Source organism: Aspergillus luchuensis, chromosome 6, assembly GCF_016861625.1.
Source record: "Aspergillus luchuensis IFO 4308 DNA, chromosome 6, nearly complete sequence".
Lineage (NCBI taxonomy): Eukaryota > Fungi > Ascomycota > Eurotiomycetes > Eurotiales > Aspergillaceae > Aspergillus > Aspergillus luchuensis.
Window position 1 is genome coordinate 1,880,626 of NC_054854.1, and position 23,755 is coordinate 1,904,380.

Consider the following 23,755-nt stretch of genomic DNA (forward strand, 5'->3'; position numbering starts at 1 on the left):
CCTCCTCCCCTCCACCACCCACCGCTGCCCACACCAACCCCCCCCTCCCTCATCTAAAGAAACCCGCTTCACAATCTTTGGGGCGTTCATTGCTCAGGTCTTGTGTCTGCAACTCTTGGCACGCTCCCCAAGTCCATTGGTCCCCTTGGTCTGAGCCTTCCCTTCTACGATTCGCCCGCCTGCTTCTCAACCTTTCATCTCACGCGCACCTCCACTCAACATCCACCGTTCGGATATTCCGCCCATCCAGAGCACCCCTCCCAACTAGTGCTCCACCGAGTACAGTCTGCCCAAAACGGACCTCACGCCTTACTTTTGCGTCCCTTCCCGACATCCGCTGTTGAAGTCCAGCCCTCCTTATTCTCGATAGCATCGCCCACGTTGCCGCCCGGTGTTGTCCCCACTAGCCGTCCGTGATGTCACAGAATAGACCTGGGGTCTTCTCGAGTCTGCGCATGGGTGGTAAGAGACGTGCCGTTCTTTACGCAATTGTTGCTGAGCCCATCTGCTGGACTCGATTGCTAACCTTTTCCTTCTTGTTTGCGATCATATAGAAGTCGTCCGCGAGAAAGTCCAGGATGGACTTACGGGAGAAACCAAGGAGATCTCCTATTCACAATGTAAAATCGTTGGCAATGGATCCTTTGGCGTCGTCTTCCAAACGAAGATGATGCCCAGCGGCGAAGATGCTGCAATCAAAAGGGTTCTCCAGGACAAACGGTTCAAGGTATGCTAGGCCACCAATGCTCGTCATCGCCTACCCGGTCGCTAACAGTACCCCCTCCCCCTCAGAATCGTGAACTTCAGATCATGCGGATCGTGCGCCACCCGAATATCGTAGAACTCAAGGCATTTTACTACTCTAACGGAGAAAGGGTATGTCGCTCTCTTTTTCAACACCGCTTGCCTTCCTCTTGCTTCCCCTCAGTTCATGCTGCAACCCGTCTTACTCGTCCTTTTCCCTACTTGTCTGCTGACCATGCCATGGAAACATCATAGAAAGACGAAGTGTACTTGAACCTCGTCCTCGAATATGTACCAGAGACAGTGTATCGGGCCTCGCGTTATTTCAACAAGTTGAAGACAACCATGCCGATGCTGGAAGTCAAGCTCTACATCTACCAACTTTTCCGTTCTCTGGCCTACATTCACTCGCAGGGAATCTGCCATCGTGACATAAAACCTCAAAACCTGCTGCTCGACCCAAACACCGGTATTCTGAAGCTGTGTGACTTTGGATCCGCCAAGATTCTTGTCGAGAATGAGCCTAATGTTTCATACATTTGCTCCCGCTACTACCGCGCACCTGAGTTGATTTTCGGCGCAACAAACTACACCACGAAAATTGGTATTTCTCTCAAATTCAACCCAGGGGCTCTGCGTATGTACTAATATACATCAGACGTATGGTCTACTGGTTGCGTGATGGCCGAGTTGATGCTAGGACAACCACTCTTCCCAGGAGAATCCGGAATCGACCAGCTCGTGGAGATCATCAAGGTCCTGGGCACCCCGACGCGGGAGCAGATTCGCACCATGAACCCGAACTACATGGAACACAAGTTCCCGCAGATCAAGCCACACCCCTTCAATAAGGTGGGATCCCTTAGCGGAAACAATTTCGAGCGAAAAATGCTGATGTCCATCAGGTCTTCCGGAGGGCCCCCCATGAGGCCATCGATTTAATCTCCGCCCTGCTGGAATACACACCGACGCAACGTCTGTCAGCAATTGAAGCGATGTGCCATCCATTCTTCGACGAACTTCGGGATCCTAACACCCGGTTGCCCGACTCGCGGCACCCGAACGGCTCCACGAGGGAGCTCCCTAATCTGTTCGACTTCTCCAGGCATGGTCGGTCTCCCTGAAAACCACTTGTTTTGGTTGCCCCCCACACTGACGACTTGACACTGTCATAGAACTTTCTATCGCGCCCGCAATGAACAGCCGGCTGATTCCCCCTCATGCACGTCCTGCACTTGAGGCTCGCGGGTTAGATATCACCAACTTCAAGCCTCTTACGAAGGAAGAAATGATAGCGCGTCTTGACTGAGTCAACCCGTGCAAATCTGACGAACTACACGCCCTTACGTGTGCAAACATGTTTGCACCTGATTGCGGAAATTTGATGTCATGCCCTACGAGCTTATCTTCATGCATCAGGCGGTTCTTGAACTGGGAAAGGTTTATTCGAATCTGTAGACCTAATCCATAGGCTGGGGCATCCGGGAGCTGGCTTCTGTATGGCAGAATACTGAAAGACAGGATGAAACGTGAGCATGAGGAGCAGGAGAAAGGAAGTTAATGGAAGAAAACAAAACAAAATATTACCAAAAAAAAAAAGGGAAAGGGAAAAAGAAAAGCAACGAAAAGAATAAGGTTTCCATGGAGAGGGAGAGGGAGATAGGTATGCCGGGATCTCTGGGAAACTAGATGGAGCAGAGGGAATTGTGACTCTTGACGACCACAAAAAGTTCTTAAGAGTGGGAGGTTTTAGTGGATCATGACCGTTTCACGCAAAGGGGTTGACGGGATGGTATAGCCTGGAGTTACTGAGGTGTCTGAGACAGCTCTTGGGAGGTAAAAAAGTGATACCCTTATTGCGTGAGTCTGCCTTCCGGGATCAAGTCTGCATAGCTTCATATCTCGATCGAACGGGCTCTGTTCACAAATTGCCGCAAGTTTTATCCACAAGGGCGGAAAGATGAATATCCTACAAATGCGTCAGATATCTTTGAGGATTTCTTTGTTTGGATGCGCCATACCGCGTGCCTGTCAGTGTGCTTGAATATAGGTATTGGAGGTCTTCTTTCCCGACTTGCCGCGCTAGAAGCCCCGTTCATGCTGTTTTGCTGTGAATTTATATCTCTTTGTCTCCGTTCTCATATTCTCGTGGTTCCTTCCTCTTACCTCTACCCTCACCTCTCTAGTCCGCCCCCTTTCCTCTCTTCTAAGCCTTATACACTTGGCGTCGACGGCTATGAAGCTATCCAGACGATTCACCTATTTACCTGCTTGCTGCTCTTCTTAGTCGTTTATCCTAGAGGCCCCAAAGAACATTGCCTGGATACTCTCGTTCTCGTACTGTGTATAACCACAGCATTCTGTATCTTCTCTTCGTTTGACCTCTTCTGGCTTGCATGCTTGCAGTTTTCTATGGGTTACAAGTATGCTCCTTGTGTTTTACTGGGGTAGCATATACGCGTATGGGTATTACTTGATTTCAACTGTTCTTCAGCCACCGTAGCTGTGACATAGATGACACAGCTTGAACCTTCTTATCAAGTAGTATGTACCAAATAGTAGTAATTGAGTCCTCGCTGAACGCAGCACAATTTCCACGGCTCCACTGGAGCTCTGGTTGTGAAGACAGAAGGAACATGGTTAGATAATCAGCGGGACGGAGGATCCCGAGTCCCGACCAGCAGCTGAGCACTATTGATGTTTTGCTTCTCAGACCCATGCCCTTCCTATCGCGACGGCATTACCGATATAGAGCTCCTCGCTGCTGCCGCCCTTAGAAGCTGTGCTGTCTACAGCTTAGTTTGGCTCTTTATTCTACCCAGAAGCAGTCGTTGCGCGAGACATTTCGTGTGGACATAAGGCCCGCTAGCGATGGCCGACTACGAACGCCGACCTCATGGCCCCAGGGGTGGTGGGCGTAAGAGGCGCTACAGAGGTCAGTAAAACATGCGATTCCGCTGTGATCGAGTCCTTGGCTGCAATTGCTTGCTTGCCAATTGCTACCATGCCCCCAGACTCCGCCTTTGATTTCTAGCTGGAGCTTCACTCGTGGCCACTCTCCATTAACAATTTCTTGGGATATGCAGAAGATGATGACTATGACCGCCGCCAGAGGCGTCGATACGAGGAACCGCTTATTGTCAAGGTCCGGAGGCAATTGCTTACGATCGCTGAATCTGTACGAATACCCTCCTCCAAAGACTCGATCAAGTGTGGCAAGTGCCGGCACTCACTGCGAACGTTCTTTAGGCTGCCAGACGAGCAGAAGACGACGCTGTGAGCATCGCAAAAAGTGTGGCGGATAACTACGAAGATCAGGAGTTTAGGAACTCCTTTGTCGACATTGCGCTTGACCTGTATGGCTTGACTGACTTGGCTGCCCCCCCTTTTGGCCTGTTTGAAACCCCGCCGAGCTTGGAGCTGACGGTGTTGCTATTATACTAGTGTTTTGGAGCAGCCGCTAAAGATCCCCTTCGTCGCCGCGACCGTTCTCATCGCAAATTTCCAGAAATCCGAGCTCGTGTCCGACGTTCTCAGTAGGTCAGGCGTGTGCTTGCAGAAGTACATTGACGCTGGCGCGTGGCGCGAGGTTAAGCTTCTTCTGCGGTTCCTGGGGTGTCTCCAATGTGTCTTCGAAGGGGATGGCATCTTCCCGGTACTGGAGGAGCTCTTTGCGCGCGCTGTCGACCTTCAAACAGCATCCTCGGAAGATGTAAGCGACGCCGATAAACCGACAGTCCCAAAGGGTCGCAGGTTCGCTAACGATGCGCATACAGTTGATCGGTCTGGAGCTGGTGAAAATTATCCTTTTCACCATTCCCTACATAATGGCCTCCCCAGCAGCCGGTTTCGAGTCCCAGGCCACCGCACTTCTGGAGAAGACCGATATCATTGCTTCCACCCCTCATACTCTTGTGGACCTGGTTAATCCATTCGGCCTTGAGAACGGCAAGCCAATTGCTACACCAAGCGTTATCAGCCTACTCCAGAATCAATTACAAAAAGAGTCCGGCCGGGGCTGGGAGCTCGCGTGTCTTCCTAGGCCATGGAGAGGAGCGCTAGAGGCATTGAATGCACAAGAGCCCGAGGAAGCACAAGAAGGGCAAGAATCGCAAGAAAATGGCGCCGAGCCGAAGACTTATGAAAACGAGCCAAAGCATGCATTCCCTCAGATCACCGTTCCGAGTCCGGTGAAGAATGGAACAAGGGCAATTTTCCCTGAGGCGTACCTTTCCGTGTACGCTAATCAAGACATGGAAACAGTCCCTCCTACTTCAGATATCGCATCTTCCTTGATGCGTGATGCCCTTGTCGACACCATCAACATTCTTGATTTCAACCGCATTGCGACGGCGAAGTTCTTGATTGATGTCGACTGCTATTTTACTCCACACACCTTCGTGAAGCGGGCGACTCCTTTTGATAGGCTGCGCGATCTACCGGGAGACATCAATCTCTGGAAACCCGAGGATGTTGCTGTGGACGCCGTGTTTTCTCAATTATTCCAGCTGCCGTCTCCCGAGCACAAACTGGTTTACTACCACTCGGTTCTCACGGAGTGCTGTAAGATAGCCCCGGCCGCTATCGCACCGAGCTTAGGACGTGCAATCCGTTTCTTGTATCGCAGCCTAGAGACAATGGATTTGGATCTAAGCCATCGATTCTTGGATTGGTTCTCTCATCACCTGAGCAACTTTGGGTTCACTTGGAAATGGAGTGAATGGTAAGGCTCATGAGCAGGCAGAATGCATTGCAAATCGGCTAACAATGGCGCAGGATTGATGACTTGGAGCTGCCTCTCGTTCACCCCCGGATGGCCTTTATTAACGGCGCCCTTGACAAGGAGATCCGGCTGAGCTTTGCACAGCGTATCAGGGGCACTCTCCCTGACCCATACCAAGACTTGATCACGGAAGGAAAAGAGAAAGACACTCCCGATTTCAAGTACTCGTCTGATAGTAAGTTTTTCCCTTCCTTCGCTTCAGGCCCACTCTTCTCAGTCACTCCTATTTACAAACTCGACTTTGGCTGGGATTCAAAACGATTGGCTAATTCATGTTTCATTCAGCTACTCCGTATGCGAATGAAGGCAGAGAAATCATGCAACTGGTCCGTAAGAAGGCTAGCGACGAGGAGATCCAGCCTTTTATCAACGCAATTGAAGAGCAAGCCAGATCTCTCGGTGTCGAAGACCCGCTGCTGCCTTCAACTGATGCCTTCGTTACGGCCATCTGCTTTGTTGGCTCCAAGTCTCTGTCTCATGTACTGTCCTGCATTGAACGGAACAAGGAACGACTCCTGGCCATCGGACCCCAGTCTGCACAGGCGAGGCGCCAGATTATAACCTCCGTCATGGAGTATTGGGTCGACCAGCCCGGCGTCGGAATCAACATCATTGACAAGCTTCTCAACTACACCATCTTGACCCCACTGTCAGTCATTGAATGGGCGTTGGTGGACAAGCTAGAGGCAGGAACCGTTCTTGCCAAGTCCCACATCTTCGAGATGATCTCCGCCACTGTTGGAAAGGTCACCAACCGCTTGCGCCAAATTGTTGCCGCACGTACTCAGCCGGGTCTTTACGAGCCGCAGCTCAGTGTCCTCGATGAGACGCTCAGTCGCGAGAAGGTTGATATGCAATCTCTTTTCAAGGTCATTGAAGACTCCATCGTATCAGTGGCCGGCGGAAGCAACGACGAGCAGATGGAAAGAGGAGACGGAAGTGGAAACTTGCCCGAGGATGAAATCATCCGGCAATGGGGCCAGCGCTGGCTCAGAGTGTTCCGCAGGAAGGCCGGCGTCGAGGAATCTTTCATTGCGGACGCCATGGCCACAGCTACTCCTGTCGGCACGGTCGCTCCCCCTCCGGCCCCGGAAGAGACTGGCGCTTCGGAAAGTATCCCCGCAGATGGGGAAATGGATATCGCTGAAGCCGATGCGAGCGTGGACATCGAATGAGCGTGGAAGCTTTGATTAGGCTGTAATCGGATCAGATATACTTGGAGGAGACCTTCAATCTTCAACTCCAGGATTTCTTTCCATTTTCCTCTTCGCTCTTCTGTATACATACATAAGTTAGGTTGTGGCACTTGTTTTATCTCGACCAATTTCAGCGGGTGAGGGCGTTCAAACTAAAAATCAAAAAGAGTCTAATATAACCACTAAAGAGGAGAAAAGAAAAATCAAGGAATTGTTTTAGTTCACTGAATCTTCTTATGATGTTCTGCTAACACGAGTTTCTTGGGAGTATTTCCCTGCTGTCTTCGTCAAAACTAAGAGGTGTTGTATCTACACCTATACATACATACAAGGATATATATTAATAACGTAATGCAGTGAGTTTTTAGATTAAAATGTAATGTTGAAATCTCCGCTCCCCTTTCCGTTGATCGATCATATATATGTACAAAGCAAAAAGAAAACAAGAAATAAACGAACCAAACAGACAACTGGCCGGTACGGTTCCGGTGTTCCTTCACAAGCAGGGGCATAACCAGTGACTCGAGGTTGAATTAATATACACGTCTATAAAGGGGGCTGGAACAATTAATATACTAGGATCCGTGTTATACAAGACGTAGTCAGGGCGGCGTAGCGTGAGAAGGTTGAAAAATAGGGAGAAGCCATGAACTCATTATGTGAAGTCTGGGCCCGGGAAACAGAGATGATCTCCATGGACCTGTGAGGTTGAGAACAGATCCCTTAGTGACTGGTCATGATTCCCACATTCACAGGTTCTTCTTGGTCTGAGAATCAGCCAGGTATGCCCGGTCATCGTCGCCTTCGACATCCTTGAGAATGGTTTCCATCTCCTTGGTCTGTCGCTTCCACTCCTCCTCGCCATTCTTTGTGTCGCGGCGGAAGAGCTCCTCGTTGGGCTTGCGATAGCTACCGCCCAGACGATCCCAGAGGGTTGTGAACTGGCCATAATTGTAGTTGAAGTACAGGTGGTGCATGGTGTGGCAGGCCGCTCCGTTGATCACTGGGCTGTTGGCAACGTACTCGCCGTCGTGAATCAGCACGGTCCAGAGGTTGATGAACCCGAAGAGGAAGACGTAGGCCAGCTTCTGAAGTGGGAAGATGAACGGGAATACGTGGTAGGGGACACTCTGCGACCAGCCGTCAAGCGGGTGAAAGGCGTGGGAGGCGAAGGGACTAGGCATAATCCACTTGTGGTGAGGCTTGTGCAAGGTCTTATAAATAAGCGGGTGGTGCAGGCCGCGGTGAATCCAGTAGATGCAGAGGTCGGTGAACATGATGAAGAGTGGGAATTGCAAGATACTGTAGTAGGGGAATGGCTCTTCGGAGAAGGTATCATAGAGCTTGGCGTAGCCACGGACTTCGGCAACCAGAAAAGGGGCAGTCAACAAGGACATAACCGGCATCGAGCGCATAGTCTGGGCGATTTCCATAGGAATTTGGTTCTTGAGGTACTTAGGGTGGTGAACGGTGGTCTTATCCCAGATGAAGATGTAGGAAAGGCTTGCGGAAATGAAGTAGACGATGATACCGAAAATCCTGATCAAGGCGCACATAATGCGCCCACACAGTTAGCCAAAGGGAAGATTGGGAGGTGGGGGGGAACGAAGACCCGAGAAAAGAAGGCAAGTGCACATACCAGACGATCAAGAAGAAAGAAAGGAACTGACGATAAATATTGTTCCTTGGCCAGGCGCTCAAGTAGGCAAACTTGGAAGGCTCCAAGTAAATCAATTGAGTAGCCGGTTCGTAGACAAAGGGCTGGGTTGCGCCAAAGAACGACAGGGTGCTGTTGGTGACGGTAGTGAAGCCAGGGAGCGAGGCGGATGAGGCGAGAGATAGAGGGAGAAGAGAGGCGTAGAGGCGATCACCAATGAAGGTGTCCCAGATTTCGAGGGCGATATCCATGATGCCCGGATTTGAGCGTGTGAGAATACAATATTATAAGGGTGGTAGGCGGAACAAGGTGTTGAGAAATCGGGGGAGAGTTCGGATGGTTCGCGGAGGAGGAAAGGGGGAAGGAGGTTAAAAAATGATTGAAGTGCCAGCCAGTAGTGGTTGTTGGTAAGTACTACTTTTTAGGGTTGGGCAATTTGGGCGGGGGTTTAAGGGGGGGGAAAGGAAAGAATGTAAAATTGGCGAGGAGAAGAAGAATAGTTGGAAGAAAGGAAGGGGTAAAGAAGATGAGAAGAAGAAGATGAAGAAGTTAAGTAATATAATTTGCAGAATGGCACTCATCTGCGATTTGGTGGAGGAGGAGCCTATCAGATGGCCGTGAGGATCACACCAGGCGGAACGAGGCCTGCCGTTCCGTCTGATTTGTTGTGAAGGTGGAGATGGTCTACTACTGAATAATGTATAGTTGTCTACATCTAACTAATTAAAGTGATTAGATCTATAATATAAGTAAACTGTAGAGCGTTCTATCAGCGACTTAAGTGGGATTCTTGAATAGTACTAGGTAGTAGTTTTTTGTGTTCCTTATCCCCTTCCCAAGGTAAATACAACCGCAGAAGGGAAAAAGGAAAAAAAATAAGGGTTCCAACGTGTATTTCCAGTTGGGGAGTCAAACTACATCCGCAATTCCGGCCGATCTGATAAGGTCACGGGATGATATGGTTTAGTAACGTATGTGCAAGTTGCACACTTTCTGTATTGTTGCAGTATTGCGGCGGCTATGGCTGCATTTAGGTGAGAAGTCTATGTTCAATACGGTCACACTTAAGCGCCGTACCTTCTTTCCAGTCTCGCCATTGAGTCAGTTAGCTTTATTCCGAGGAAATAGTGGGAACTAGAGTGTCAATTGTGAGTATTTCCAGACCTATAACTACGAAACAAATAGGAGTATAGATTTATACCTCAAAATGTTACTTTTAATGTGATATATAGTATGTACGAAGTAGACTATACTTCAATGTCTGGCCTACTTGGGACTCGCTTCGGGCGGCAAAGCGGGCACGTCCATTGGGTGGTGGTGGTTCTCCGGACCCGGAACAGCCGAGCGTGACCCGGAGGAACCTTACCTAAGAAAGACTAACGAACTCGAACCTGAACTGAACGGACCTTCAACTGTCACTTCATCTCGCTCTCCTCCTCCTTCAGCCTCAGCTTTTGCTCCTCCACCCCCCTCTTCCCTTGTCGTCCCTTTATCGTCTCGCCTTTCATCCATCGTCCGCCCCGGATCGTCGTCCACGCGCAATTCTCCCCATTCAACATACTTCCCCCCATTTCCTTCTACTGTTTTCCCCTTTCCGACCACGTTGCCGCGCCGAGTCCTCAGGGGCGCGCTGTGATGCGGCTGCGGTGATCGATTTCCTCACACCAGTCTCTGTCGCCTAACAGCGACTCCCGTCGCCCATATCTTCTTCTTTTTTCCCGGAGTCGCGGATTACTCTTGCCGTTGAACTACTTATCCCTTCGGTCGACCACCAACCATTCCCCCCCCCCACCACAACCACTGACTATCCGCCTAAGCGACTTTCGTTCCTACGTCTCGTTGTTCGGATTGTCCACCCCTCTATTGTTGCCCAAGCGAACACGGGATAATAACAACACAAACATTTCGCGCTATGTATAATACTCATCGCGGAATGGTTCCGGCTCCCAACTCCCGTCTGACGGAGTTGTTGGACCAACTGCGCCAGGAATTCGAGAATCAGTCTCGAAGCACTGGCGAGTTTGAACATCAGCGTATGTTTGTTATTTCCTTGGTCCTCTGTGCTATTTGGATTGGCTTTGCGACGAGAATTTTGCTTGTCACGGCGCGTTTCCGTCGGGTTTCACCTTGTGGCGCAGGTCAGCGGCGTACGGGTGAACTCCGGAGTTTTAATGCAATGGAGAGCATCTTGTGTCGCCCAGAGTTATTATTGTTATTGTCATCTTCCCCCCTTTGGTGTATTCTGCTGACGCTTGGTTTCTACCACCCCTAGTAACCGGGCAGCTTCAAGAGATGGAGATGATCCGCCAGAAGGTCTATCAACTGGAACAGGCACAACTTAAGATGAAACAAGAGTACGTTACTTGGCCTGCGGCGGCTCATCCTACCCCATCGCCGTACTAACGCCTTATCCATCATTGTAGTTACGAAGCAGAGATTCGGGTGCTGCGACACGAGCTTGAATCGCGTGGTGTTCAGCCCGTGTCATCTCACATTACCGGCCCGGCCCAGCACGCTGGACCTTCTCAGGCCCCGCCACCGGCCCTGGGTCACGGCCCTAGCAATCTGTTTGGTGGCATCATGACCAACCAAGGAGGTAGTGGCCCCGGTCTTCCAGTTGCCCCTCCCCCTCCCCAGGATCAGCAGCCTCCCCAGCATACCCTTCAACAGCCTGCTGCCGCGGCCCAGCAAGGAGCGCCGCAACCACCGCAGAGCTCTTTTGGAGGATATCAGCCTGGTGCTGCTGTGAACGGTATGTTATGACTATGTTTGAAAGACAGATTGCCTGACCTCTGACATTGTGATCGCCTCGATCTCTAAACAGGCTATGGACCTCCCCCTCCTCCTGCTGCCTCCCCCGGCCCTGGCAAGCGGCCCCGTGCTCCTCCCGGTCCGGCCACTCCTCAACAGACCCACCAGCTGGCCTACACATCTGATCCCCGTGTCTCCTCGCCGCAATTGGCCCGCCCAACGCCTCCTAGCCAGGCTCTCGTGCGAGATCGCCCGGGAAACATGCTGGCCAACTGGAATCCTGACGATCTGCCGGCGTCACAGAAGCGAGAGGGTGCCGATTGGTACGCCGTGTTCAATCCCGAGGTGCAGCGCGTGCTGGATGTGGAACTTGTTCATCACCTTGTCCACGACAGCGTTGTGTGCTGTGTTCGTTTCAGCCGTGACGGCAAGTACCTTGCGACCGGCTGCAATCGCTCTGCGCAGATCTTCGATGTGACCACGGGTCAGAACGTTGCGACGCTGCAGGATGAGAATGTGGACAAGAACGGCGACCTTTACATCCGCAGCGTCTGCTTCAGCCCTGACGGCAAGTATCTTGCGACTGGCGCAGAAGACAAGCAGATTCGGGTACGTGGTCCTGCTTTAACATCACTAGTATTATTGATGGCCGCTTTGGTGCGCTGTTATTCGAATGATTTCGCAGCTAACCCTTTTTCCTTCTTTTCTTACCGTTAGGTTTGGGACATCAATGCCCGGACGATCAAGCATATCTTTACCGGTCACGAGCAGGATATCTACTCTCTTGACTTCGCTGGCAATGGTCGGTACATTGCGTCCGGTAGTGGCGACAAGACTGTTCGCCTTTGGGATATCCTGGATGGCAAGTTGGTCTACACCCTGAGCATCGAAGACGGTGTGACCACCGTGGCTATGTCCCCAGATGGTCACTACGTCGCCGCAGGCTCTCTCGATAAGAGCGTGCGTGTTTGGGATACCACTACCGGCTACCTTGTGGAACGGTTGGAGAGCCCCGATGGACACAAGGACAGCGTGTACTCGGTTGCCTTCGCCCCCAACGGCCGGGACCTCGTCAGTGGTAGTCTGGACAAGACCATCAAACTTTGGGAGCTCAACGTGCCCCGTGGCGCCTACCCCGGAAGCGGAGTTAAGGGTGGTAAATGCGTCCGCACTTTTGAAGGTCACAAGGTAAATGCATACTCTCCGTTAGCAAAAGGCCAATACTCGTTTCGTGGTTGCTGACCTCATGGATTAGGACTTTGTGCTCAGCGTCTGCCTGACTCCCGACGGACATTGGGTCATGAGTGGTTCTAAAGACCGGGGCGTTCAATTCTGGGACCCCATCACCGGAAATGCGCAGATGATGCTCCAGGGACACAAGAACTCAGGTGCGTACCTAAACCCTCCGAGCACTATGTCTCTTGCCAGGTGATCTTGGCTTTTGCTAACTCAGTAACAGTCATCTCCGTGGCGCCCAGCCCTACTAATAACCTGTTTGCCACTGGTAGTGGTGACATGCGGGCAAGAATCTGGAGGTACGTTCCTACTGGCCTACAAGGCGTTCATCATCGTCCTGGTGGCTTTCTGTTTTCTTCTTCTCTATCATGAACATTGTTGACAAGGTCGCTCCGAACAGATACTCTACCTACACTGGACGGTGATGAGAATGATTTGGGAAAGCTCTGGCGCAATTATGGAATCATGTTTCTTCTTTTCGAATCTCCCGTTTCCGATTTTGTCTGCGTGCCGCGTCTTGTTCGACGTCACTACCGGGATTTGCGTTGCAAAAGGCCAATCGCTTTTCACAACTCCATGCACGGGGAAGTGACCCTGGGGTTGTTTTTTTCTTTTCCAAAGGAGACGAAATGCTACAAGCGAAGCGAAACAAAAAAAAGAGGAAGAAAACGAAGCACGATAAAAAGGCTGTACTGGTAGTAATTTTGCGCTGATTACGTGGTTGTGAATTTATTCTGAGGAAGCTGAATGCAATTGTCACGAGAGCAGTGTGATGATCGGTAGGGGTGCAGTCGCTTCCTTAGCGGTTGCCATCGCGCAGAGATGTGCTCCGTCGGTTACCTATCCCCGTAAGATCACCCTTCAATCGAGATATCTGCAGTCCCCGTGACGGGCACCTGCACGTTGCCGGGGGGGAGTGAGTTCAGTAGGCGGCACCACTATTCGGTCACCGTGCGTATGAATGCATACCCATAGATCTATACTTGTATTGGGCATCCAGAAAAGAAGGACCGGCAGCGCCGTCACTAAGGGGCATAGGCTGCCATGCAGTTTCTCGGGGTTGAACTAGCATCAGTAGTAGATGCAGGTTGTTGAGTTGGTCACGGACCTATGTCCTCACATTATGAATGACTGCAGTAGCGGCGTACATCGCATTGGACATACATAACTAGAATATATAAACTCCGTGGTCCGTAGGGAATCCACTCGGTGATCTATGGGTCTAAAGCGAGATCGATACCTGCCTAGTTGGCTAGGTCCACGGACTTTTCCGGGAAGGCTAAACACAGCAGGTGCACCGGACTTTAAGGCATTGGCGTAGCCGCCGCCACTAAAGGGAAATCACAGGCTTCCGTCATGAGCTAAATGGAGTTCAGTTTTGAGATGTGGCAAGGATCTCTGGGTCTGTGTCAACCACAAAGACATATGGAATTCAATTGGCAAACATCAAGACGATCAGATCAGCACAGAAAAACTCTTGTACATACTATACTGCATTGTGAATAGTAACAGCTTGTAACTGTTCCGATCAAAATGGTGCATCGCCATGGTCATGCTCTGCCTGTGTATCTCATTGTCTTGCGCACATACGGCACAATCCCCTTAGAGGCAGTGAGTGCGAGGTGTGGATTCGGCATGACTTCAGTGGTTTAAGGGCAAGCAAGACATCCCGGACAGTATTCGGTTAAAGTCACGATCAACCAGGGCTGTACTCCATCGTCCTCAGTGTAGGAGTAGTAGAGTACGTAGTTGGTTGGAGAACAAGTGGGGGGAGGAGCTCTGGATGGTCTGCCTGCGGATGACGATCCTCCAACTATATGGATCCTCCCTGTGGGCTTTTTTGAGACTGCTCCCACTCGCAGTGTTCGTCGAAATCGAAATAAACGAGGCTCGGTAAGGGCCCCCGGAGAAAGGCCACTCATTGCCTAGGCTATGCCCGCGGTGTGATGGGAACTGGCATGCTGCATTGGCATGAGACAACCCAGCAGGTGAGATTAGTTATAGGAGTAATTGCGAGGGCACAGACATAACTAGCTACTACTAGTCGGTTAGTAGTGATACCTACTGTGGATTAGTTAGTAGATTAGTTAATAGTCATTTAACAAGTGACTAAAAGTAGAGAATTAATGTGTCGATTCCGGGGATCCATCGCACCTGCTCCACTGCCCCGTTAGGTGCTCCGTTCCTGATTTTCCAGTCCATGCGGTGTGGCCGATGGTTCCTTCCTTCCTCGGGGATAATGTCACGTAACCTTAGTGGTAAAGTAAGTAAGCCCGTATTTACCAACAGACCAAGTTGTGATTTTCTTTTTTTTTTTCCCCCAAAGTCGGTAGTAGTAACTATCTAGTCAATTGCCTCTCAACACAACAGACTGAAGTACGTGAACAAAAAAGCACCCACCCCCTTGCAATTGAATAAGTCTATATTGAAATAAGGCCTTCAAATATATATATTTCTCTCTCTCTCTCTCTTTTTTCTACTCAACCATTCACTCTTTTGATCTAAAACATAGTAATGAAAAAGAAAAGCCGAAGCATTTTTGAACAAGTAATTTTAAAAAGAGCACCCTCCATAAGTCATGTCAAATCAAAGCCATGGTCACAAATGTGACATTATCAGGTACCGTCGCGATACGAGTCGAACCGACTCTCAATCGGCTTTTGTTCGTCACAGACCCGGGCAGTGCTAGCCGGCACTATTGATCGGACGCGATTTTCTCTCCTGCATCTTCTGACAAGCAGCCTCCCTGCGATCACGAGGTGGTGAAGAGGGTGGTGCATTGGGCAGTCGCCCTACATCATGCCTTACGTGCTGCGAGCAGGCACCAGCCGGCGCCTATATCGCCGTGGGGTGTCAAATCTGACTTTTGCTCCCAGGCTCTCCTTTCCCTCATTTCTTTTTCCCGAGCAGGAGCCGTGATGATCGACTGGCGGATCTCGCTCGGGAAGAAGGGGAGGAAAAGAAGGTGGAACAGGGTTGGTGTGGCTTGGCGAGATTTCAACCTGTACGAGCTCCTTGTGCATCCTTGATAAGAAGTACAGATTGGGCTTTTGAAAATCAAGTAATAAATCATTTAATGATATTGTTTATCGTGAAATCGGCGGTCATGCAGTATAGTTAGCACCAATGTCTTCTCCTGACTTTCTCTTGGAACCGAAAATGATTAACAGTTGGGCACTCAGCATCTCCTCAATGATATGGGCGTTGCTAGAATAGATCTGATCATTACGGAATAGCAATCCTGCAATATAGAAACCTCCTTGCTGTGCATGATGGGGGAAATGGATCAAGCAGACAGACACTGAGGCCGTCTTTAGAAGCTGCTGAATCCCATGAGAGGATTGAATGCCGATGTAACAGGGTGGATCATCTCGACTAAACTTACTTGTGCATGCCTGCCTAGTATCTAGGTAACTAAAGTAGTCCTCACGAATCCGGAGAAGGTCAGGTTCGGCTAGCTCTAGACTGGCCTGAGCTAAGCTGCTGTGTTTAGTGTTGACACATAATTAATCTGTATCATCATAGTACATACATGCAGACTGTGCATGAACCATACTTGATGATTTCGGGTCTCCACGAAAAATGGACATCTAGAGAGTAGAGAGTAATATGAGTAAGTGCCTAGTATCTTTATGATTACTGCCTGCGTGCAACGGAAAAACAAACCCCGAACATATGCTGATTACCAGGAAAAAGACCATGAATAAGTAAATCTTCAACATGCAAAGACACATACAGTCAAAACCGACTAATGGTTGTTCCTATGATGTCACCGATCATCTCACTTTCTTCTCCTGACACTGCGTGAAACCGCAAATGTGATACATCTCACGACTGTCAGCTTTCGCATCTCCTTAGATCCCATGTTTGAGATTCGATCGTTGTGGATCAGCTGCCGTCGCCTATGGATGTGCGAGTCACCACTCCCTTCACCCGATCCAAACACGCGAGAGATAGTATTTTTTCTTTTTCTTTCGTTTGTAATATTTTATAGTGTTGAATTTTTAGTTCTTAGTTACCACTCATATTTATAGACATTTTTTATTTCTTTTTCCTTTTTCCTCTGGGGTAGAAAACAAAATTTGTAGGTCTGATATCCACAAATTATGTCTGCTTATGTAGGTATGTCTGTCTGGCTGGCTGGTACCTACAGCCCGTGCAGTAAGGTTACTGTATGTAAGAGTAGGTTTGAACTTTGCCGCAGTCTAATCCAATAGATCCTCACTAGGGGAATCCTTGGCCCTCGGGCCCACAATGTCGGGAACGCAGTGGTCGCTGTCCACGATCGATGAGGCCGGGAATAGGAGTTTTACTTACATGGTATGGAGTAGTTAGTTTGTATGGCTCTTTGGCCCCAGCATCCCCTCGATGTGGAGGAGCACGGTTCAGCTGGAGCACGGAGTGATTTCTCAGAGGCCTCACCTATCTCAAAACCCTATTGTGTTGGGATCAGTAACCAAGTCAAAAATTTTGCCTCATAGAATTAGCGTGACCTAAAGAGGTTGGGCGATGGGATGGAACTGTCCGTCACCTGTAAGATCCACGGGTCATGGCTGAGTTTGAGCGGTTCCGAGATGAAGGCCCGGCCCGTCACAGCAACGGACAGGTAAGAATAAGGGAAAAAAGTCTCGCCTTCAGAGTACATTCAGTCATCGTCATATGTATCTTAACCGACAATTCTGCCTTTACCCCTTTGTTTGAACTTGAATTCATAATCTAATTCAGCTAATTCATCTTCATCCCTTTCATCCCGCGTATAGTTATACATAAAGTCAGTGTAATCCTTCCGTAAGGGAAGAAAAAAAAAAATCCTTGTTCAGCAGCTCTAGACGTGATTGATTGATCGTTCAATGACAGCAGGGCGTGCTCCATCAGACCTGAGCAGTGAAACTTCAGTGTCCAGTCATGCGAGAGGATTCAATGTTACACAGAATCAAGGAAAAAGGCAGAGAGTGCAATGAGTGACCGGACACAGTCTGTCGACCTCGGACTTTTGGGACGACAATTGCATTTTGAAATTGTTAGAAGACATCTCGTAATAAATACAGAAAGCACTGGCCAAGTTAATTGATACGTCAGGCTCTACACAGTCTGCACTACCTTAGTGTAGTTAGTTACCTGCCTAGTACCCACATTAGCATGTTCCCTATTTTTCTAACCTTACTCGCCCCTATACTACTAGGTTTGCCTGAACCGAAAGGAGGAAAGCGAGGTAGATCTGAGAGAGAAAGGAAGATACCAACAGAAAGAAAAGGCTAGAGCTATAGCCAAAATTTCTGTTGTCAGCGACTGTGTGAGTCTAATACAATATTGGTACCAAAGTTACTGTTCTTGTCAGCCATCATCCATCCATCAGCACCAACGCGCAACAGAATTTTGCATGTTTCGACCTGGAGGTGAACCCACTTTTTCAGGGGTAAAAGCATACAGAAGTACATGGTATTTCATAAAGAAATTCAGAGCATGCAGCATTCGGTGCTAAGAAAAGAGTCAGAGTGGGGTGGGTCATGGATGGGGGGGAAGACAACTGGACCTCATTGGTGTCTACGTTTTTGATAAGCCAGGAAGAGGTCCTGCTGGACTGGCCAAGATGTGTTTTGAGCCCATCAACCATTGAGATCCTTTACGTTCCCGATGATGTTTTACTCCGGATAATACCCATCAGTTGAAAATTTTGTAAGGTTCTTAGCCTTCATCCTGACCAACTAAGAACCAGTAAGACTAGGTTACCGGGCCAATCTATCAGCACGAGAGGACGAGCGGGGGATGTGTTGGGATTTCCAAGTCGCCAGACGCGGCTGTTGCAAGAGTGAGGCACATCCACGCCAAGGAGAGGAGGGCGACAGTGGGGAGCTTGACAGCAAATGAGCGGCTGGCGATTGCTACACTATTGATCGCCCGCGAGCGGTCCGTTGTGTAGCTCTGCCGGGCGAACCCTGTCATGCTTTCCCTCGCCTGACCAGAAGTACTGAGGTATTATCATGTCACGTCTCCCTTCCCGCAGATATAGCCCTTTTGAAATTTAGATTACTATTTTTATTTTTATTTTTTTTATTTTTCTTATTTCAATGCTTTTGTCTTGTCTCTTTTAAAGACCAGTGTAGTAAATAGTCGAATAATTTCATTCATGTCCACCATCACATTGAATCTCACACCTTATTAACGGAAAGGTTTATTGAAGACAATGTGATCAAGTAGGTAAGATCAATGGCATAAGGTACAACTAGTTGTTATTTACTTGCCGCTGAGGCAGGTAGATGTGTGTGTGTGTGTGTGTGTGCCACATTCTACTGTCAATAAGGATGAATGGAGGACGATTCAGCTCAGCCAGTTCCTCCGATACATAATGATAGTACGTACTTACTAGTACCTACTTACTCTCTCTCTCCTACCTAAGCCCGTCATCGGAGTTCTCGGGCGCCCCGGCAGCGAACCAGCATCCAGGATAAAAAATTACCGCCCGCTCCTGCAACCAAAAAGCGATATCAGTGGGATGGGTTTTTCCATGCCTCGCAGCCGCGGAAATCCCACGGCGCGTATAACCAAACGACCGACAGCCGTAGTATCATCCCCTTGAGTACCCCTTAGTTTTGGTGCAGGGTACTGGGATCATGTAGTTCGTACATAGGCAACCCCAAATCCTTTGCTCTATTAAGCTTGGATGCCGGGAATGAGTTTTGAGGGAGCCTTAGGGCCAATTAGTGGCTCTCTTTGCTCACGGATCCATGGGCGAACCTCCATGGGCAACGAGGGCCAGTCGTAAAGATCTACATCCATCCAGGTGACGATGAAGATCCTTCGACCGGCAAGGTTGTCCGGTATGAAACCGCCTCCTATTTGCTGAAATGAATCCCAACAGCTCAGGTGCCTGCGTGGATGACGAGGGTATCCTGGTTGTTTCACTAGCAGCTAGTAAGTAGCTGGCTGACAACCATAAATGATACGAGAATGGTAATGGAGCTGTGTCGAGCAGCATTAGTTCCCCGAGTAAGAACGATGTACGGCACTATTTCCCCCCCTCCCTTTCCTACTATAATCAGCCAGAGACGACATCTAGTAGCTGATCATCGAGTTCGGACATGGGGAATACTAGTCAGGTACTACATCAGCTCTATCTAACAGGTGTCAGGAAGAAAAGCGCCTACTCCACTCGCTCTTTGAATTAGTCGAGGTCAATGCCCTTGGCCCAACCTCCTGGGTCAGATGATATAACTACTCGTGGTTTGTGGGATGTCAATTACGAGTTCGCATTCCATGCTTATGGTAGCCTGGGCTTCTGCCGTTCTTCTCTCCTATCTAGAAGATGGTGGCGGCATTGCCAGCTCTACTTATGGTTGCCTCGTCATGCTTATCCGCTCTGATGCTGATTACTACTAATTAGGGATACCGAAACTCTCAATCATACCAGTTGAATCTGATGTCTTAGTAGTGTGTAAATATGGGAGTTTACCCCCGGTAGACTAGTTATATGCGTACTGTGACAGGGGAGCTGGATAGTAGTAAGGAGGCGCCACTCGTTTCTATTATACGTGTATAGGATAATAGATATATGAAGGGTTTCATCATACCTTAGGTGGACTGAGTCGGCAGCACAAAGTGCATTAGTCCTGATTACTACGGGCGATCAATACCTAGTACACAGTATGTATTTTCTTCGTACCATCCATGTGGTGCGTGACTGTCAGCCCGATCGGAAGGTCTTCAAGCCTTCCGCGATTGGACTGAAGGGCCACCCCAAAAACCGAGTGGACCCCGATCCCCCCGGGAGAGCATCCATGGATCCCCATCTAAATCGGTACTCTCGCGGGAAAACAAAAATAAATAAAATATAATAAAGAATGAGTATCATTTTTTATGGACCTCCTCGTATTATGGGAAGAGGAGGAGTATGATTGTCGACGGAACTAGTAATTTACTACGTATCGCCCCATTCTCCGCTTAGAAGAAAAGGGACCAGATGGAACTTCGTGGGACTCGAGTAAGATGTGTCAGCCTTTTCTGGTGGCTTGGGTGTTCGGGACTGCAATGTACATGGATGGGGCAACCGCGATTCAGAATAATTGCATTCAGCTCCGTCAATCAATCACAAATGCTTGACGAGACGAGTGGAAAATAACCTATTGTGACCTATACGGCTTGCACCTAAATTTCGGTGACTGGCTGGGGGTTTTGTTTTGGAAACTAGACATACTACTGATGGGAGCGGTCTTACCGTGAGCATTTTGCAAAAGAGAGAGAGAGAGAATAATTCCCGATGACTATTATTCTAACTCCGATGTATTTCTCATATCCAAATGGTATCGTCATTAGCCTGTCATTCATTCAGTCATTCATCATTTGCCTCCCCCTTTTTTTTTCCCCGAGAGGCTTCGTATTGAGATCCAATACATCCATGACAAGTGCTGTCGTACATCCATACATCCAATACGTAATTGTTTAAATACAACTCCATACATTCATACAATGATACATAGTCATACATGCCTATCCACACCCACACCCACCCCCCAATTCAAGAAAAGAAACCACCCCCATACCTCAGCTGCCTGTTACTTTTCCTATTCTGGTGCGTACAAGCCTTCAGCTTGCTTAGCACCAACTAAACTAGCAGGCCAGATCCCTGTCACTGGCCACCCCGCTGCTTCCACTGCTCTGGGACACCGAGAAAGGGAGGGTGGATGAATGGCTAGCGATGTATATCTAGTAGTAGTTTAGTTCTAGATCACCGACCTCAATCTTTCCGGAGGGTCCAAGGAAACTAACCAATGCAAATTAGTATATTTATTATTTTTGTTATTCGTGTTGTTCTCTTCCCTACTCTTCTTCTTCTTTCTTATTTCATATTTCTTTTCTCTTCTCCCGATTCAACAAATAAACTAAAGAGCAATTAATTAGAAGGGAATCAAGACGGCCCGAACAAAATAAGGGAAATACACACAGAGAGAGGAAAAGCGAAGTCGAAAAAAGAAAGGAAATTAATAAAAAAAAAAAAAAAAAAGCCGAATAAACCTTACCCAAGAAGACAGGCTGAAGAATCAAGCCATATATTTGCTTATTGGTGATCCCCCATTGTCAAAATCAATGTCATAGCCCACCTCGTTGCGACTGCCGGCTACAATCCATTGTCCCTCTCTCCACTCTTCTTTCTTGCCCTACTCAAGAGCTTATATACATCTGGAGCCACTCTGGTCGGTTCTTCCTTCAGGGACACGCTCAGCTTGTGGGGAACTCAAATTCCATTGCTGATGCTGATGTTTGCTTTTTGAGATCTTGATCTTGATCTTGACTTGATACCCTATATATTTTATTTGCTTGTTCCCGACCTGTTTGCTTCTTCACTTCATCATAACCTTCCCTTGTTTTGTGTCATTATCAACAAGCAGTCTAGGCTCTGTCTTTCGAAGAAAGTGGGTGAGTGACAAGTCTTCCAACTCAATACGACTTACCCCGCGAAGATAGCTTCACATATTGTAGATGGGTTACTGAGACGTGATAGCAGGCAGTATCCTGTTCTTCTCATCGGTCCATCTTGCTGTCTCTGTTTCCTCGCTCATCTTGCTCTCCAACCGCTTGCAATCAGCTCAGCAGGAGATAAAGGCGCTTTGAGGCCTTGTGGTGGAGAGAACGCAAAGTCCAGCAACCCTATTATCGCCATTTCGTCGAGATGGAAACTGCAGAACCAGTGTCATACGAATTTCCTGGTCATGCCGTTGGGGCGGTTGCGCCTCGTCGAATGATGGGCTCGAATGTCGGCCACAACTTTCCATTTTATACCAATCCGACTGGTGGCTATACGCTTCCATTCCATCAATCTTCGTCCCCTGCGTATAGCTTCGGACACACACTCAACCACCACCACCATCATCACCACCATCATCCGGGCTACCAGCATTATTTCGTCGCCGGCCAGCAACCGATCAACCCCCAGCCGGTCCGTCTATCCTCTGAGCCACCATCCATCCAGCAAATTCCCGATATTCGGCCGGCCAAAAATGCCGTTAACCGGGTAGCCAGGGATCCTTTAATGAAGGTCGAGCACAACGGGGGCTCACAACAACCTCCCGGAGCCCAGTCCTCGAGTAACGAAGGAGGTGCACAGGGGAAGAGCTCCAGCTCCAACGAGGTTGAGTTCTCCACGGAGGTGGATATCTTGATGAAGGCAATTCAGGCCAAAGCCAGTGCTCAGTCACCAGCAGTGCAGTCTCTGCCACCACTGCAACAGTTGACACACGGGGGAAGCACCGGATACCCTCAGAGTTATACGATGCCAGTGACGACCCCAAGGTGCACTGTTATGGTCGAAGAGGCTCCATCGAGATCAGGCAAAAAGCGCAAGTATGCTTGCACTTTACCACAGTGCGGCAAGAGCTTCGCGCAGAAGACGCACCTGGATATTCATATGCGGGCTCACACGGGGGACAAGCCCTTTGTAGGTGGCATGAGAATCGAGAATTTCTGAGATATGACACTAATATTTTACGAAAAGGTGTGCAAAGAGCCATCATGTGGACAGCGCTTCTCTCAGTTGGGTAATCTGAAGGTAAGTCATGGGATGTTCCCCAAGATAGTTTTCTATAAAGAGAGCTTCAACGCCATCGAAGATGTTGCAGATTTTCTAACGGAGACAATTGGTGATTAGACTCATCAACGACGCCATACTGGGGAAAAGCCATTCTCCTGTGATATATGTCAGAAACGATTCGCTCAACGAGGCAACGTTCGTGCTCATAAGATTACACATCAACATGCCAAACCTTTCACCTGTCTCCTGGATGACTGCGGAAAGCAATTTACCCAGCTTGGAAACCTCAAGGTGCGGAGATCAATTATCTTCAACTCTGAAACCAACACCTTCAATAGTAGCTGACTAGTATAACAGTCACACCAGAACAAGTTCCATGCCACAACCCTACGAAATCTTACTTTAAAATTCTCACAAGTGACAGAGGGAGATCACATGAGCCCACAAGACAGGAAGCTCTGGGAATACTTTGCTACGTTGTACAAGAACAGCAACAAAGGAATCAAGGGGCGCGGGAAAGATCGCAGGATCTCGCCTACTTCACGGTCTGATCCCGGCTCCGGCTCCCGCAGAAGGATCCAGCCTCTCAGCAGCAATGATGACAAGATGCGCCGAGCAAGCTATGAAGATACATCTATGTATAACGGGGGTTCTAGCAGCGATGATGACGACGCAGAACCTTATTATATTGAGAGGCAGGCTCATTGACATACCATACCGGCTTTCTCCACAATTTTAGAATCTTGTCGCATCATTTACATTGCCCTCATTTGTTACTACGATACCAGTCTCGTTCGTGTTTAATCCGTTTTGCCTCATATAACCCGCATATCATGTTGAATATGATGTTCGCCTGGAATAGGGCT

General features: G+C 49.0%; 6 protein-coding genes across 6 annotated transcripts; 4 read left to right on the forward strand and 2 right to left on the reverse strand.

Annotated features, from left to right (window-relative positions):
- Window positions 1-416: 416 nt before the first annotated feature.
- On the forward strand, window positions 417-2,053 carry RIM11 (GSK family serine/threonine-protein kinase; the record flags this gene model as incomplete). The annotated part of the gene is made up of 7 exons (XM_041692819.1): window positions 417-462; window positions 555-727; window positions 793-876; window positions 1,000-1,348; window positions 1,403-1,596; window positions 1,650-1,854; window positions 1,920-2,053. 7 exons carry the CDS (start codon window positions 417-419, stop codon window positions 2,051-2,053), a joined length of 1,185 nt encoding a protein of 394 aa, XP_041546166.1.
- A 1,562-nt stretch (window positions 2,054-3,615) lies between these two features.
- AKAW2_60669S (NCBP1 family protein) lies at window positions 3,616-6,702 on the forward strand (the record flags this gene model as incomplete). Its single annotated transcript, XM_041692820.1, has 7 exons — window positions 3,616-3,679; window positions 3,831-3,922; window positions 3,994-4,100; window positions 4,189-4,456; window positions 4,521-5,467; window positions 5,521-5,702; window positions 5,813-6,702. The coding sequence occupies 7 exons, from the start codon at window positions 3,616-3,618 to the stop codon at window positions 6,700-6,702; spliced, it is 2,550 nt and encodes an 849-aa protein (XP_041546167.1).
- A 770-nt stretch (window positions 6,703-7,472) lies between these two features.
- On the reverse strand, window positions 7,473-8,631 carry ERG3 (sterol desaturase family protein; the record flags this gene model as incomplete). Its single annotated transcript, XM_041692821.1, has 2 exons — window positions 7,473-8,262; window positions 8,363-8,631. The coding sequence occupies 2 exons, from the start codon at window positions 8,629-8,631 to the stop codon at window positions 7,473-7,475; spliced, it is 1,059 nt and encodes a 352-aa protein (XP_041546168.1).
- Window positions 8,632-10,292: 1,661 nt separating this feature from the next.
- Window positions 10,293-12,792, forward strand: rcoA (putative transcriptional repressor TupA/RocA; the record flags this gene model as incomplete). The annotated part of the gene is made up of 8 exons (XM_041692822.1): window positions 10,293-10,413; window positions 10,653-10,734; window positions 10,804-11,132; window positions 11,205-11,740; window positions 11,849-12,319; window positions 12,387-12,519; window positions 12,591-12,666; window positions 12,768-12,792. The coding sequence occupies 8 exons, from the start codon at window positions 10,293-10,295 to the stop codon at window positions 12,790-12,792; spliced, it is 1,773 nt and encodes a 590-aa protein (XP_041546169.1).
- A 2,679-nt stretch (window positions 12,793-15,471) lies between these two features.
- On the reverse strand, window positions 15,472-15,957 carry AKAW2_60672A (uncharacterized protein; the record flags this gene model as incomplete). Its single annotated transcript, XM_041692824.1, has 2 exons — window positions 15,472-15,842; window positions 15,900-15,957. The coding sequence occupies 2 exons, from the start codon at window positions 15,955-15,957 to the stop codon at window positions 15,472-15,474; spliced, it is 429 nt and encodes a 142-aa protein (XP_041546170.1).
- A 6,074-nt stretch (window positions 15,958-22,031) lies between these two features.
- AKAW2_60673S (uncharacterized protein) lies at window positions 22,032-23,597 on the forward strand (the record flags this gene model as incomplete). The annotated part of the gene is made up of 4 exons (XM_041692825.1): window positions 22,032-22,796; window positions 22,854-22,907; window positions 23,007-23,180; window positions 23,247-23,597. 4 exons carry the CDS (start codon window positions 22,032-22,034, stop codon window positions 23,595-23,597), a joined length of 1,344 nt encoding a protein of 447 aa, XP_041546171.1.
- Window positions 23,598-23,755: the final 158 nt, after the last annotated feature.